Here is a 17,058-nt window from a genome sequence, read left to right as displayed (position 1 = left end):
TTGTCGCCACTTTCAGAAGATGCAATCAGGACCTTGGGGTTTCAGGGTCCTGGGGTCATTGGCACGGTGTTCACCTATCCCTCAATGTCACCCCTCCCAACTTGTGACCAGCACACATAAGCTCGGAGCTGAGCCGCTGCGGAGGCCGAGCTTGCTCCTGTCCGGCCTCGGGAAGCGACAGCGGACCGGCCAGATGCGCGCTTCCTCTGGCAGCTGCCGCTGGACAGGGACACACAGGCTGTCCCGTCCCCAGCCGGAGCCCGCGGTGCTGGCAGCAGACAGCCTGTTCCCACTGGTGGCGCTGCGGTGATGGGCACCTGACTCCGCTTCCGGGGAGGCGTCGGTCCTGGCCACGCCAGACCCCAAACCACGAAGGACACACACCCATCTTTGTGTTGGCCATTAAAGTCAAAGCTGGAACGCTGGAACAGGTGATTGGAAATGAGTGGGTTCCTCATCATTCTGTTTATGTTCACCAGAAGACAACGGGGAGAGGAGGTCACTGGAAAGCCCTCTCTTCCGACAGCAGTTCAGTCTCGAGGGGAAGGCAGCAGCAGAAGCAGGGGTACTGCTACGGTACTGCCCTTAAGTGGGTATTTATAACATCCGCCTTAACCACATAGAGCGGAGGTTGCTGGTTGTCTTTGATAAATGGGAATCATCTAGGCCTAGATGGGAGTCTTCAGGGAGATAGACAAGGTAAAACTTCTAGAGACAGTCGAGTATTTCACAACATTTCTGGGGTTGCGTGGGGTTTTTCTGAATGGTCATTTTAGTCATAATATATAAGAAAAAGGCTTATGGTGGACATTGGGACAAGATGTTTGAAAAGTGAGACATTAAAATCAAGTATCGTGTTTAAACATACCAAGGGGCTTTTGTGAATAAATACTTGCTGCTTTTCTTTTTCCAAATGTTTATTTATTTTGAGAGAGAGACAGAGAGAGAGAATGAGCAAGCATGAGTCGGGGAGGGGCAGAGACAGAGGGAAACAGAGAATCCCAAGCAGGCTCTCCCCTGTCAGTGCAGAGCTCAATGAGGGGCTCCATCCCATGAACTGTGAGATCATGACCTGAGCCAAAGTCAAGAGTCGGACGCTTAACCAACTGAGCCACCCAGGCACCCCAATACATGCTTTCTATGGTATTTTTATAGCACTCTGAAATATTAAGTAAGAAGCATACACAAAGAGAGACATTTGCTTTTTTTGTCCCTTTATTTTGTATCCATCCCTCTATCTCTCTATAGCTATCAACCTATGGACATACACTATTCATAAAGAGTGTAATATTCTGAAAGTCAGAATTATTCATCTACCACGTAGGCAGTTCCTTTAATAAAGGTGGTGATGAGAATTCTAATTACTCACTAAAGAGCTCCTTCATTTATTCACTCAAGAAATATCCACTGAGTGGTGTCAAGGTGACAAGGCACAGACATTGTGGGGGGCAGTGTGCAGCCGTGAAAACACAGCCCTCTGGCACGTGCATTCTAACAGAGGGAATCCAGACAGCAAAGTTCTGGATGAGCCAGCAAACATGACGTTTCAAATAGTGGCAAGCCTGTTAGCAGCCTCTTGGAGAATAGCACCTGGACTGGACCGCTAGGTGAAGAAGATCGCTACGGTGTTTGTTAGAAAACTGAACGTCCTCTTTACAACTTAACCAACAACATTATTCTGTGCACTCCTGATGTCAGAAGCAGGTTAGGTAACGAAAAGAGTGAAAAAGCCAAATGCGTTTGGGGTCAGTTAAAAAACAGGGAATTGGATGGGGCACCTGGGTAGCTCAGTGGGTTAGGTGTCTGACTTCAGCTTAGGTCAATCTCAAGGTTCATGAGTTCAAGCCCCGCATCAGGCTCTGTGCTGACAGCTCAGAGCCTGGAGCCTGCTTTGGATTCTGTGTCTTCCTCTCCCTCTGCCCCTCTCCTGCTCACACTCTGTCTCTGTCTCTCTCTGTCTCTCAAAAACAAGTAAACATTAAAAAAAAAAAAAAAAAAGCAGGGAATTGGAGAATTGGCATGTGACCTTCTCCAACTTTCTCTTGCAAAGGCCCACCACGTTGATGCGTAAAACAAGGGGAAGAGCATGCTTTCCAAAATCACTGTGACATGAAAACAATGAGAGTGCCTCACACCAAGCACGGCAGAGATTACACGCAACCTAAGTCCACACTTGCTCCTGTGTCTTGCCCTCTGGAGAACGTTAGCTACCCTTTCTAGCTTTCTGTGCTCATGCTTCTTCTCTTTCCCTGCCATCCACTGGTCCTACTATGTACTGATTATTTCCCAAGTGAGTTTTTAGTGCACACGTTCAAACTGAGAACAGGGCAAGCAAAGCACTAACATCACTCCCGCTACAGGACAGACAAACAATGCTGATGATAATGATTCTAATTACTGTATTATATGGCACGCCGATCACGTCCTGGGTTACCTGCATTGCCTTCCATGCATTAAAAGCTACATCTGACCCTAACACACACTGGCTGTCTACTGAAGAATGAAAGGTCAGGCTGCCAGAGAGAAAACAGAATGGAAAGGATCCAAAGGTGAGGAAGAACATGAGCGCATGGTGGCTGGGCCAAATGTGAACTTCCTCTTCCAGCTCTAATGAGAATGACAGGGTGTGTGTGGCAGCTCTTTGGAGGCAGGGGAAAATGATCAAGCCAAGTCAGAATTTGGTACTAGATTACCTGGGCAGAGGTGAGCAGATCAAGAAGACAGAGAAGATGGGGGCAAGGGTGAGAATAAAGAAAGACAACATTGTGACCGTCAATGGACCGTATTCTAATCTGAGGCTCTTAGATGCTGGAAAAAGTCAAACTAGCTGGGCAGAGAGCCAGAAGGAGGAAAAATTAAAAAGAAGCAAGAAATATAAATGCGTATAAGTGATTCTGGGTGAGTATCATTTGGGAATATCCTGGCATGCCATATTTCTCATACTTTGATGATATGACCTCTAGTCAAGCCACATAACAGTTACATAATTTCAGCAAATTGACATACAGCCACTGGCAGTCAAAGATGCTGTGAGTATTTGCCAGGAGTGCAGAAACAGCCAGGCTACGGTTCTGAAATGGGCACACTTCCTCAGAGCCCGACTGGGAGGGTCATGGGGGTCGCACGGCCAGACCGTGATAGCTCCTCTCCTCGACGGACCATCCAGGATCAGTTGTCCTGAGACTTTGCCAGTGGCTAAAGGTCTTCATCCTGGTACTGCAGATGCATGCCAGCGTCCATAAAATGTGTCTTTTCCTACATAGTGGTGTCTTGTCTGTAGCTTACACATGTGAACAGTGAACTTCAAAGAGCTGACAGGCAAGGAAAGTTGCAGAGCTGGGGGCAAACCTGAACTCTGACTACAGACGTGCCCAACTCTAAACCTACATCTGTGACTGTTGTGGCTAATCCTGAAGACATCCCAGGACCTCTCTGTAAGCACTGACTGCTATCATACAAGCAGAGTTACTTGCTTTTTCCTCCATGTTTCCACACTTCAATGAGCATATTAAAAGAACAAAGAAAAGCAGAAGAAAATGACATCATGTCAACATGGGGATTTACAATATTTAAACACTAACTTGTGTGCCAAGGAGCATTACTGATATTGAACAAGCAAAGAATTAAAGCTGTAATTGAGAACATTGTTGAAAAAAGAGTGGTATTCATCATTTGCTAATATGATATGTTACTAACTGCTAACCCTTTTTTTTCCAGACTGTTGGGGCTTCCCTAGTATGTATATCTAGCACGAAACACCCGTCAATTAAGAATTAAAGCTACTGTCCATTTGTAGAAACACATCTATAAACAAATCCTCACTTACTCAAAGCAAGTGGAAACAGCCTTTTTGATATGTACTTTTCAAAGCAAGGAATCATCCATGGTTTGCAAAACTCCTGTTCAAAAAGATTGCTAGTCATTGAATTCTTCAACTATGGGGGAAAAACTGAGAGGAAAGGATCACGAAAGCTGATAATCACGGTGGCATAGTGAATTAACCAGAACGTGATCTAATTCTAGGCCTGAAATAACTCTTTGGTAATGCACAGAGTTCAAACCAAGTGTAAAGACACCTACAATTCATCACCCGGCTTACTTTTATTCCCTACTTATTGACATCGGCCCAAGTTTGATCATTAGCAGTGAGAAGTATTTTATAGCAAGCATGTTTACAGAAGCCTATGTTTGTCCCTTCATGTACAAGTACAGACACAATGTAGCACCAAAGGAAGTGTCGAAATGTTCCCGGTGTACTCCAAAGGAGGATGACGAGAAGAGATCTTTCAAATTAAGCTAAAAATACTTAACAGGAATACAGGGAAGTCCTCGTTTGCCCCATCGCCGCGGACAGGTAGGTCTTCCAATGTCATCACATTTATTTTCCATTAGATTAAAAACCCTGCTGACACCTTTCCTTTGTAGACCTTTTCTGCGTAGTGAACAGCCATGAATTACAACCACGCCTGGCCTTTTGATTTCCGCTCCTGTTCCTCCATGTGTTACACACAACCAGGTATGAAGCTGGTTTTCTCTCTAGAGAACTCGAATTAGTAAGAGGGGCTTGGATGAAAGACTGGCCATAGGCACTGCCTCTAGACAGTGGATTCCATCATAAGTGAGTAAGTCCGTATCTCCGTACAGGCTACTAACTAACGTCTGTGAAACAATATTACTGGCCCAGTAACTGGCTCTAAAATCCACTGTAGTGATACCTGACCGGCATCCCGGGTCAGGCCCAGTGTCACGTGATTGTGTTCGTCCTCAGAGGCAGTGGGTCCTGCAAATGCAGCGCCCGCCAAGCGCTGACCCTTTATCAAAGAAACACATACTGGATTCGGGGGAAATACATACCTGATTGCACTTGCAGACAAGTGACCATAGGAACCACTTGCTGAAGAGCTGCTGCGGGAATTATTGAGAATCGTGACCAAGGAGTTGGGAGATGTCCTTATCATAGTCTGAAGGTCAAAGCTGTGATCGGACAGCGGTGATATGGACAGTGTACGTTTTCGGCTCGGCCTGGCTGACAGCCTGGGGCTGGGGAATCTGGTGCCTGTTATATAAACAAAACGGAGCCCGATTACCTGCGGTTGTACTCAGTACCTATTTATCGCTACTCGCCTGGGTGGAAGAAGCTGGCAACTTGCGGTGACAAGGACCTCTCCACCCACTTGTGATCTACTGGCTACAATTGAGGAAATTAGGGAGAAATATTTATCTTCCAGGGCTTACCTCAGGGGAGCTCTGTTTATTAATGTGCAGGCAAAATGATAAATTGCTAAACAAAAGGGAAAGACTTTTATGTGTTATCCCTCTCATTTCTAGTGATTTATGAATCTGACGGCTGCTTAGATATTCCCATCATTAATTCACCACAAGCGACGAAGACAGTGGTTCCCACAGTCACACAACACCCCCCCCCTCCCCATCCCAACACACACCATTTTAAGGCAATGAGCCGAAGGAGAAAATGAATTAAAGCATCCTCAGATTAAAAATTCAGCTTAGTTAGGCTCTCATTTCCCCATGATTTCTATAGTTATCTGATCCATGTATACTTAGAGCTTTACTAAAAGTACTGATAAATACATTATCCTAAATTAATGGCTCTCAATTGGGGGCAACTATGCCCCCAGGGGACATGTGACAACATCTGGAGACGTTTTGGTTATCACAATTCATGGGGTGCTACTCGTATCTAGTGAGTAGAGGCCAAGAATGCTGCTGAACGGCCCGAGATACACAGGGCAGCCCCCCACGATGAGAAATCATCTCTCCCCACTAGTGCCTACACCGAGGAACCCTGCCTCAGTCCCCTACACTAAAGGCATGAGTCCCAATAAACATTACAAATCTCAGGATGCGGTTTGTTTGCAATTTTCCAAATGTAGAAAAAACAGATTTTTTAGGGGGGAGGGGAAACCATGCAAACATTATAATGAGAGCTGATGAATCTAGTTTAATTCTCTGGACCTTGCTTCTCCAGTCAGAACTAATAGGGAATAAAGCACTTATTAATAGGAATCTCAGTTTTTATTAAGATTCCCCCGATGAAGCTCTAATCCGAAGGTCAGTAACTCCTACTTAAACGAGTGCCAACTTAATACAATGCTTTTTATCTAAAGATTTAAAAACTGAATGCCTATTTGCCTTCAATTTGGTAGATACTAGAGGTCTGAATTTCAGGAACTAGTATCAATGTGTTCCAGAGGCCCACACTCCTGCTTTTTCTAAGGTCACATTTACATTACAGAGTCATCAAACTAAAGTTTAATGAAAGAATGAGAACATCATCCCACTCCATAAGAGGCACATCAAACATGATTAGCTCTGAGTAACAATGGAGGGTTTCTATTTCAGAGTATGGGTATACCTGCATATGTAGGCACGGCAATTTAATAACAGCCGAAACCCTGAAGTAGAAGGTAAGCCTTCTTTATAGAAAAAAGTCAAGGCACTTGGGTCTCTGGAAAATTCAATGGGAATATTTTCTTCATCATGGACATTGACACAAGGTAACAATCCAACATGCTTCAAGATATTTAATGAAATGAAATAGAAGAACATGAAAGATTCTATAGATAATACTATAGAGTAAAGAGATATACTTTATAGTTAGAAAAAATAAATGGCAAACCGGAGCTTAGGAGGTTAAGTCAGCATCATCCATGTATAAACCTGGAGAACCAGTCTGAAAGACGAGTATGGTACCTATTCAAACTTTTCTTTCAGAGATTCAAATTTGGGTTCTTCATTTAGATTAATTTCATTACCAGCCTGATTTAGGCCACGCTAGTAGAAATATAGCCTTCCCAACTATGTACACATCTTTTAGTGTTTAAATCAGCATCTTACTTTTACTATGGCATCTGCCTTACACATAAATGTTTCACATTTTCTCACCAGGAGAGGCCAATTTCATCACAGTTTTCGATGAAGAAACACTTTCCACTTCCAAATGACTCCGAGGACACACCAGACTTACTGTCCACCTCCATATAATCCTCAGCAATAACCCTTCTCAATGGGTCTCAGTTGCCACTGGCAGAGTTAAGAGTGACAGGACATTCTAGACAGAGATCATCCCTGGAACACCTCTAATTTTTTAAATCACTAGATGAGGTGGCTATCTGATGCTATAAAGCGACAAAGGCCTCACACCCCCTTATATCATCCAAAGAGAGAGCCCAGAGGCCTTCCTTCATCCCTGCCATGGAAACCTTCACATTGTCCATGGCCTGGCTAGTCCAGCCCGTCTGTTTTTCCCTCCAAGATGGGCTCTTATATACGTCAGTTTCCACCAATACCAATAATACAGTTTTCAGGAGCCCTCAACTCTAGAATGTCCTTTATAGGGATTGCTTGCTCTCCTATCTTTTAAGGTCATTAATCCCAAAAAATTAGGAATTAGAGCCATAAACCAGACTGGCTTCTTCAAACATGCAACGTAGGAGTACTCTACCTTATAAGTGGCTGAAACCCAGATATGCCCATTGCTGGCACATTAAAAAGTCAAGTGCTCATTAAAACCAGTTTTTTGTGGTTTCTGCCACCTGAAGAGTCCTGAAGATCTGGTTAACAGTGGATCACAGTGACCGGCTAGATCCCGGCCAGGCTCTGCCTCTGCAGGTACACATCCCACTTAGGCATTGAATTTACAATCGTTTTGCTTCTCCACTGGAAAAGTCTCCTACGACTGAAATGCTGGGTACTCTTCTTATGTTGTGTTTAGCTAAATGCCATTTCCATTTTCTTAGCAGGAAGATAATATTTTAAGCACTTTCTAACCCTTGAATATACTCTACCTAACCCCCTAATAATCAAGCAAACAGAGAAAGTCAGCATTTTGGAACAGTGATTTGGAATCCTCTGTCAAGGGGAACAGCTAAAACACAAGGTGAACATTTTAAAAACAACTGAAAGAGGGGCACCTGGGTGGCTTAGTTAAGTGTCCAACTCTTGATTTTTGGCTCAGGTCACGATCTCAGAACTCAAGAGTTCAAGCCCTGCATTGGGCTCCACGAATAACCTGCTTGGGATTCTCTCTCCCTCTCTCTGCCCCACCCTATCTCTCTCTCTCAAAATAAATAAATAAACTTAAAAAAAAAAAAAAAAAGCTGAAAGAGAAAGAGATGTGGCCCAGTTCTTCACTGATTATATGGATTCCTTCTGAAATATAAGCCCGAGCATTCTTAGCATTCCAACACAGATATCTCTGATCTGGCTTTCTGTTAATTGTTTTGTTTCTCTGCTCTAATAAAAAATTCTGACAAAGAAAAAGGAGGTTTCTTTTTATGTGATGAATGATAGGACATCTAAATTCCTACTTAATGACAATCAATTTACCATATACTCAGGCAAATTAAAATTTCTTTAATTAGTTTTTACAAAGTAAAAGGGTAGCTTCATCCTTTATTTAGATAAAAACCGCCATTGCCTGACTAAACACATTCTCATCAAATATAGAAGGTAATATGGGCTGACCTTCCAAGGATTCTCCCCTATTTTAATTCTTTATTTGCAGATTTTTAAATAACTAATTTGCATAATAACGCTGAACTTGTTTTTTTCAACAATCCCTAATTGAAATGTGATTATGATGAATCTGAAATGTAAGCTCTTGACTCTACAAAGCCAAACAGCGAAACCCCTGCAGAAGATGTAACACGTTTCTTCTACGTTGTGTGTGGTAACGAACTCCCCAATGGAAACCATCGCCAAGTTAGGATCCTATGTGACACACTGCGTTATTTCATGGCCGTCAGGAGACTAAGGCCGTAGATCTTACTCTGTGTAAGCCAATCACCCTCTCTTTACTCCAAACCCGAAGGCTGAATTACTCACCACTGCTAGTGAGCGGATCAATGTATACTTTTGTCACATAAGAGTCCAGAGAGACTGTAGATGAAAAAGCACTGCTACCGGGAAAAACACACAAAACCCAGAGCAAATGCCCAACTCAAAGCCATACAGTTGTCATATTCATAAGGGTCGTGGCTTTCGCTGACACCTCCGATGATGCTTCACGTCCTCTTTCTGGCACCTGGCAAATGGAACTTAAGGAATCTGAATAAATAAGAACTCTTGGATGTTCTGAACCATGGTGTTTATAGGCTCATTTGTCTACATGTCTAGATAAGTGACCCAAAGGAATCATCAGAAGCCTTGAGGGATCCAAAAATAAAGGATATAAAAAGCATTGGGGCACCTGAGTGGCTCAGTGGTTAGGTGTCAGACTTCAGCTCAGGTCATGATCTCGTGGTTCGTGAGCTCAAGCCCCACGTCAGGCTCTGTGCTGACAGTACAGAGCCTAGAGCCTGCTTTTGATTTTTTGTCTCCCTCTCTCTCCGCCCCCTTCCCACTCATGCTCTGTCTCTTTCTCTCTCTCAAAAATAAACATTAAAAAAAACTTAAAAAAAAAAGCATCAAATGACGCCCTTATCTTCTACTGTTATGTCCTAAAAATAGCTCTGGTTTGGAAATGCTTTTTATTTTTCCTACATAAAAGGTCTTCGTGAAATATAATTTTTCATGTAAAGAAAACATGAGGCAAAATAAATCCATGGAAAAATTTAAAACCCAAGTACAGATTTAAAAACAAAATCAACTCCCAAAGCATAAAATCCAGAAAACCAAGGAGTGAACTGGGTGAAGCACATCCATGGAATCAAACACGTTCCCTGATTTTGTTATCACGACAATCAGGGCAGGAGAGCTTTTTGAACAGCTGCCAAATTACAATTGCCGGCATGTTCCAGCTCATCGGTATCCCTGAGCTCTGCAAGGAGTCTCGGGATGGCCAGATCTGTGGAAGCTTCTTAGCAAACCAAGGAAAGGAGTGCACCAAATGTTCTTTCCCCTTCTCTGGTTTCAGAAGTTAGACAATCACCTCGTCTTTGCATCTTCCTCTGTAACTCACGCGTTAGCATCTGCCACCAACAGGACTACAGAAAACAGCCCCATCACTTACTGTCCATGGCGTGAAGATATTCCATGTGGATGGCCCCAGCGCCGGCAGTGGCCGCGGAGGGAATGATGTCTGCATAGGGGCTGCGCTGGCCAGCTAGCAGAGCCATCTGGTGATAGTATTCTGCTGGGCTGACCCCGGCATGGGGGGCTAGGAGAGGAGACAAGGAAAGCGTGGTGACTAGCTGGAAGAAGGTCAACAAGAAATGCTTCTGGAGGCAACGTCCATCTGCTAAGCCATCCACGTCAGTACTCCCTTTTATGGCTTATTCTAATAAAACGGCCGGAGCTCAAACTGTGTTTTCACTGAAGTCTGCTCTAGAGAGCTTCTATTTGAAAAATAAGACAGAAACAGGGAGGGAGGCAAACCATAAGAGACTCAAATACAGAGAACAAACTGAGGGCTGCTGGTGGGGTGTTGGGTGGGGGGATGGGCTAAATGGGTGATGGGCATTAAGGGGGGGCGCTTGTTGGGAGGAGCACTGGGTGTTCTATGTAAGTGATGAATCACTAAATTCTACTCCTGAAACCATTATTACACTATATGTTAACGAACTTGGATGTAAATAAAATTTTTTTAAAAAGGATAGAAAAAAATGAAAATAAAACTGAAAAATAGAAAAAATAAAATACATCCTAAAACCTTGTAAGGCTAGTTTAAAGAAATAACCAAGAATTCCAAATGATTAGAATGTATAGCTATTCTCCTCCCCATGTTCCCCCCGCCCCCAAGTTAAATTGTTTCTTATATGAAATCACCGTAGGTTCACATTTCTTACAGTGGTAGACAACTCAGACCACTGTGATATCTTTCTGGACACACTCAAAATACTTCCCGAAGCTTCTGGCAGGGGTGACCGAGTCAGCTCTCACTACCTGGAGGGCCCAGGGCTTATAACTGGAAAAGACAGCACAGCTTTAATAACACATGATGGGCTGGTAAGCTGCAATTTTGTGTTCCATAATTTTAGAGCTCTTTTTTTTTCCTTTTTTTCATTACAAAATCAAAAAGGAAATATACCTATCAATCTGGGGCAATTTACTGGCAAGAGTCAGCTCAGTAAGAGTGGGATAATCATGTGTTTCCACTGCCAATTTATGTGCAAAAGCGGCAAGACACTGTAGCAGTTCCGAGGGTGGTCTCCAGATTTTCCAAGAGCTGGATGCAAATCCCGACTCCTCCTCTTACTGCTGCTGCAAGGGGCTGTTGGCAACAATGATTGCAACAGCCCTTGGGAAGTGTTTACTTAGCACACAGCATTCCATCAGGAAAATTTTGTTTTACAATTACTAGGTAGAAGCATGGGGATTCTAGCAATAGGTCTGTGTATGTTTTCCATCTGCGTGCACATACTTTCTTCGTGATAAAAATATATGTAGATATATACAAACATCTCAGACTACATGTGAGAAACATCTGTGACTTGACTTTATGTGATGGAGTATTAGTTAGAGAGGCAGGAAGAGGAAGGAAGAACGACCAATCAAAGAAAGCTTTATTCAGGAGCACCTGGGTGGTTCAGTCGGTTGAGAGACCGACTTCGGCTCAGGTCTCAGGTGCATATGTGGGTTCAGGCCCCGCGTAGGGCTCTGTGCTGACGGCTTGGAGCCTGGAGTCTGCTTCAGATTCTGTGGTCTCCCTCTCTCTCTGCCCCTCCCCTGCTCATGCTCTGTCTCTGTGTGTCTCTCTCTCAAAAATAAACATTAAAAAAAAGTTAAAGAATGCTTTATTCATACTCATCATCAAATATTATGGAAAACACATGAGAAGGCGCTTTAACTAGAGGTGCCACTTTCCACTGGCCCAATGAAATTTCTGCAAGGCAGGCATAATTCCAAGTCTGTTGTGAGCTGGTCGCCCTCACCCATCTCTCCCTCTCTTCTCCTGCACTGTCATTCCCATGAACTCCTAAGTACTCATGGAGATGGCTCTCCATTTTTTCCCCACTGTGAAATCAAATCCAAAACAGGAAAACTTAACTTGGGTCTGATTCTCTTACATTATTTATTTTTTTTTAATGTGAATCTTTTCCAAATGGCACAACTTATTCCTTAGGTACCTTACAACTCTACCCACTGCACTGAATCCAAAGGAAAGAAACGAGCCGACAGCCATTGCTGGACCACAGCTGCTCCTGGACTGTGACTGGAGAGACACTCACTGAGAAACCTCCTGCGATCCGTGCCCCGCCCTCTCCCCCCCCCCCCCCACTTCCTACCATGCACAGCCGGCCCCGGGAAGGGTCCGCAGGGAGGACGTGGGCGGTGCAGGTTCACACCACTACTCGGTGAGATGGCCTGCGTGGCGTTCCTGTGAGCTCCTACACAAGCACCAGCCGCTGCGGGCTGCCGTAGAAAACTCACAACGCATTATTTCTAATTAATATGGCTCACACCGTTCTGGACCTTAATTCAGATTCCAGCAATGGTGGACAAGTGAGTTTGCATATGTATGCACGTGATGGGAAAAGCTCTTCCTGAATCAAAGGAACGTTTCATAATTTGACAGTTACGGAATACACAGCTCCAATTAAAGAGTCTTGTGAGAAGTAATTAATTGGGAAGCTAATAGAACCAACAGGAATTTGACCCTTGAGAGTTTAAAATGAGCATCAAGTATAATAAAATTAAAGTCAAAGTCTGGTTCTTTTCCCGTACATCCCTCTTCCAGTTCTCACTGGGCATGGCCAAGGATGGAGGGCACGTGCAACAGATCTAGACCGTCATGTTCTCTAAGCCTTGCTGCTCAGAGCACGGTCCACAGACCAACAGTGCTGACGTGCCACCTGGGAGCTTTACAGTGTGCAGAACCTCGGCAGCCCCCCAGACCCACCTCCCGCACAGAATCACATTTTATCATCCTCCACGGGTGGTCCGCGTGCACAGTGCAATTGGAGGTGTTCTGCACGTGCAGAACAGAAAAGTCTCCATCGGAAGGTAAGCACAATGGCCGGTTACACGTGCGTGCTGTGTGCACATGGAGGGGCAGAACAGAACAGTGGACGGGAGCAAGGCCTTTGGAGTCCCTGAGTGCCGGCTGTGAACTCCATGTGCCACTTAGTAGCCACCGGGCCATGTTGCCTGTTACATGGCCCCTCTGCCCATTGCTCTCCTCGCCTGAAAATGGAGACGGTACCCCCACCCTCATGGAGGTGTCCCAAGGCTGAAGCGAAAGCATGCTCTTAAAGCACTTAGCACAGCACCTGGCACACGGGAAACATTCAGTAAACATCAGAGCTGCTCTATACCACGCTCCAGGTGAGGCACGATGGGTGGAACAGGGGCAAAGGGCTGGTCGGGGACTGACTTACCGTCTGTGGGGCTGAGCCCCCGGGCGGCCGAGATCATGGAGAGGGACGGGCTATGAAGAGACCGGATGTAGTCCATGTAGGGATTGATGTAGGGGTGCGGAGGGCTGAAGGGGGGCTCAGAAGCTGCAGCGGGGTTCCGGTGAGGGGAGATCCTGATGAAGGGCAGGTCTGAATACGTGGGGCTACTAGATAAGGCAGAAGGCCTGGACAGAAAGAAAACCAGACACAAGAGGTGCGGGTGAAACAAATATCTCCATAGGCACAGGCTGTCTGTGAAGGAAAAGAAGAAAGATTTTTAAATGTCTTGGGGGAAAATTTATCAGCCATATACGTTTCCAGTACCATTACCTTAAAACCACGGTGACAAATGCAGGCAGAATGCTACCACGCGATTGTTTGGGCCAAGAAAATTAACCTGAGACATTTCGTGGCACTCTGAGTACAGAAAAATAAAAGTTGGCCTCCCTTAGGACAAAAAATTCTACACACCAGGCACCTGAGTTGAGCACAGTTCTGTGATTCTATGTTCCATTTGACCAGAACATTAGTTTTACCACTGCGGACTTACCTCTCACCATCATGGCGTGGCACTAAAAAAGAAAGACTGAGAGAAGGAATTGCAAATTCATCCGGTCACGCACACAGCAGAGTTGTCCACAAATAAAGAACGCTAATTGCAAACGTCTGCAAGAAATGGCACAGGAGACACTCTATATCCGTGTTTGAACGCTTACTGCAGGGGTCATGCAGCTGTGAGAAAAACCAGTTTTACAGATCTGGGCTTCACTATTTGGGAGACCACTCCTCCTGTCTGTGTGAGTCAGCACTGAGAGAGCCTTTCCTCTACCACTCATGTTTCCAGTGGCGCCCTGGTCAGCCGTGTCCAGCAATGAAGTAATGAAGGAGTACCTGGGGCTACGAAGTTGGACAAGAATGGGGTTTTGATCAAGCGCATGCCTTGGTTATAATAAGCTGATGAAAATAGATTCTAAAACACACCTTGCTGCCACCATGGCCTGAGTCACTCCTGGGGAGTCCTTCCCCGGGGGATAGAAGTTTCTAGAATGGCCAGTTTGGGCATCCACCCCCCCTCACCACCTGGTTTCGTCTCCAATAGGAAATGTTTTGTGTGGGTAATCCAGTGAACTGGCTACGACAGGCTGAATGCCTGTGCTCTCTGCTTCCTCATTCACAGAGGGGATGGCCTAACAGCAAGAGGCCGCGATACAGACAGATCTACTGGAAAGGGCAAATTCCTCTTGCGCCACTGTGGCTTTAGGCGTAAGATGAAAGGGAGGGGAGAAACATTTTTTCATCACGCCTCCCGAAGCAAAGGCGCCCTGTCGGCCGGGTGCTGGGCCCCATCACCCTGTCAGAACATAATCTTGGGAGAAGCCAGCTCCACCAAGTGCACAGCGAGGCACGAAATAAATGAAACCGAAGATCAGATAATGCATTTTCTCTCAGCGGAAAATAAAAGAGGGTGAAATATGGTCGGTGGGGGGGATATTCTCATTTGCTCTTACTCTTTTTCACTTTGAACTTAAAAAAAAAAAATAAGGAGGCTTTTTATTTGTTATTCAGATGCTACTTTTGGTGAAAATAAAAATCCAGAGTTTTCTAAATTTACACGTGGGCAGAGGGAGAATTCACCACCTGAAAACAGCAATTTCTTTTCAAAACAACTTGAGGCTTTCTGCACCCACTCAGAAACTAGTAAAATTACTTACACTTACATAGAAATCAGCACAACCTAGGAGGCTCTCCTATTTTAGCTTTTTATGACAAAACAAGTTGGCTCTGTGTCCTTGGTTAAATCCGAAGTTCCCCCCAGACATGTTGCTACTTTAGAGCATGGGGAGCCTCCAGTTCATTAATTCCCTTTCTACTGGAAAGGAAAATCAATCTTTCCAGTTTGATTCAAAAGTAATTCCTACAAAATACAAATCTATCTATAGATTTATGATGGGAGACCAACACAGCAGAGAGGTGGAAACGCAGACATTTCAAGAAATCCACTAGGTAACAGCCTGTGATCCCCAACATACTCGGTCTCAACAGTTTGGACTAAAACTCGGTGGGGGCGGTGGCATTTCTTTTTCCTTTTAGACAAAAATTGCAACCTGTAATTTTTCTGGAATTCCAGAATTGACCAGGGTCATGAGAATATTCCTAGAGGCCTAGATTTCATTTTGAAGAATCATACACAGGAAATAAATAAATAAATAAATAAATAAATAAATAAATAATCAGCATCCAGAACAACGTGAAAATTCCAGAGGCGGGGCCGGGACGGTCACCAATCCCAAGGAAGCAAGGAAGCCAGGAGACAGGTGAGGCCCACCTCCTCGTGCAAGTCCATGGAAATCTGACATCTGCACCCGCCCGCACCTGCATTTGACCCATACCCACAAGAAGACTGAAGAGAACTGCAAGGAGCAGCCAGGAACGAGGACTGGTCATGGCCTCCCCACAAGATGCCAGGGCCCCGCCCTCCCTCTGCACACCGGGAAGAAGCAATAGCAGAGAAGAGAGCCGGTTCCTCGTGGAGGCGAAGTCAGGAACCTTCACCCACTGTGGTAAATGCCACATTCACGAATGTCCCTTCCAGAGACATGATGCTGAGGAGATATGAGGTCTGATAAAGGTGGTAGGACATGCCTTCAGACAGGAATGCAAATAAGAAAGCTGTCAAGTTATTTAATTGCCCTAGAGCAACAAACCTTCTAGAATTCACAGGCCAGCCATCCCCAGGATACAAATAGGAAAATGCTCAATAAGGGTTACCCAGTGAGGGGGCCATCAGGAATTCTGGACACAGGTGAGTCAGACCACCAGAGCAGTGGTACCGTGGAAGGGCTCGGGGGCTGAGGGGAACCCATGTATGACTTCGTATGCAATGACCACCATCTCTTAGTCCTTATGGGTAAAATGGGAAGGATTCCTACCCCCTGGGGGGTCTTGGCAACTTCATCTAAGGAAAACCTTATGCACTGAGTCTGGTATCTAATAAATGTTCAATGTGTGCATACATACACACATACATATTATACTAATTTGTTCTACTTTTAATATACATACGTATGAACAAACATGCATACATATTAGGGATGGCAAATATAGCATACTATGCGATTGTCAAACACTGAAATATTGGAACCCTCTTTTCAAAGCAATACCTGTCTGCTTCGTTCCCCAACCCGACAGAGCCCTAGAAGCGCCTCCTTGGATTTCCAAGTAAAATCGTAAAACCACACAAGGTGGTTAAAGCATGAACTCAGTAATTTTTTTTGTGTTTATTTATTTTTGAGAGTGAGAGAGACAGAGCATGAGTGGGAGAGGGGCAGAGAACGAGGGTGAAGAGAATCTGAAGCAGGCTCCCAGCTCTGAGCTGTCAGCACAGAGCCCAACAGGGGCTTCGAACTCACAGACTATGAGATCATGACCTGAGTCGAAGTCGGATGCTTAACGACTGAACCACCCAAGTGCCCCTGAACTCAGTAATTAAATGCAAGAGCTTTGAAAACACTGGACTTGAATGCAGTCTGTTACTGACTCTGTCACTGAAGGTTAAGTTCCCTTTTACACAACATGGAACAACAGCTCCCTCCTGGGAGGGGCTCCATAAATGCTAAAAAAGCCCTGGGCACTCATTAAATGGTGGTGGTCGCTGATGTTCTTGGTGGTCCTAAGAACCACCCAACAAAACTGGTGTGTGTGACTCTGAACTCAGCAAACAAGTGTCCAAATAGCAAGACTTTTGGACACTCCTTTCCAA

At 44.8% G+C, this 17,058-nt stretch overlaps 1 protein-coding gene across 6 annotated transcripts in view; it reads right to left on the bottom strand.

The window, feature by feature from the left end:
* GLI3 (GLI family zinc finger 3) overlaps positions 1–17,058 on the bottom strand; it is a 281,417-nt gene that overhangs the window by 82,005 nt on the left and 182,354 nt on the right. For all 6 annotated transcript variants that reach the window (XM_053897676.1, XM_053897677.1, XM_053897679.1 and 3 more), the window contains 3 exons: positions 13,281–13,483; positions 9,974–10,120; positions 4,855–5,056 (listed from right to left, as the gene is read on the bottom strand). In XM_053897676.1, the coding sequence (XP_053753651.1) occupies positions 4,855–5,056; positions 9,974–10,120; positions 13,281–13,483 (552 nt within the window). The remainder of the gene's footprint in view (positions 1–4,854; positions 5,057–9,973; positions 10,121–13,280; positions 13,484–17,058) is intronic.

The sequence above is a fragment of the Panthera pardus genome, unplaced genomic scaffold (genome assembly GCF_024362965.1).
Source record: "Panthera pardus isolate Hobbes unplaced genomic scaffold, ASM2436296v1 HiC_scaffold_8, whole genome shotgun sequence".
NCBI classification, from domain to species: Eukaryota; Metazoa; Chordata; class Mammalia; order Carnivora; family Felidae; genus Panthera; species Panthera pardus.
Note: the sequence above shows the minus strand (reverse complement) of the source record. Positions and strands in the feature narration are given on the sequence as shown.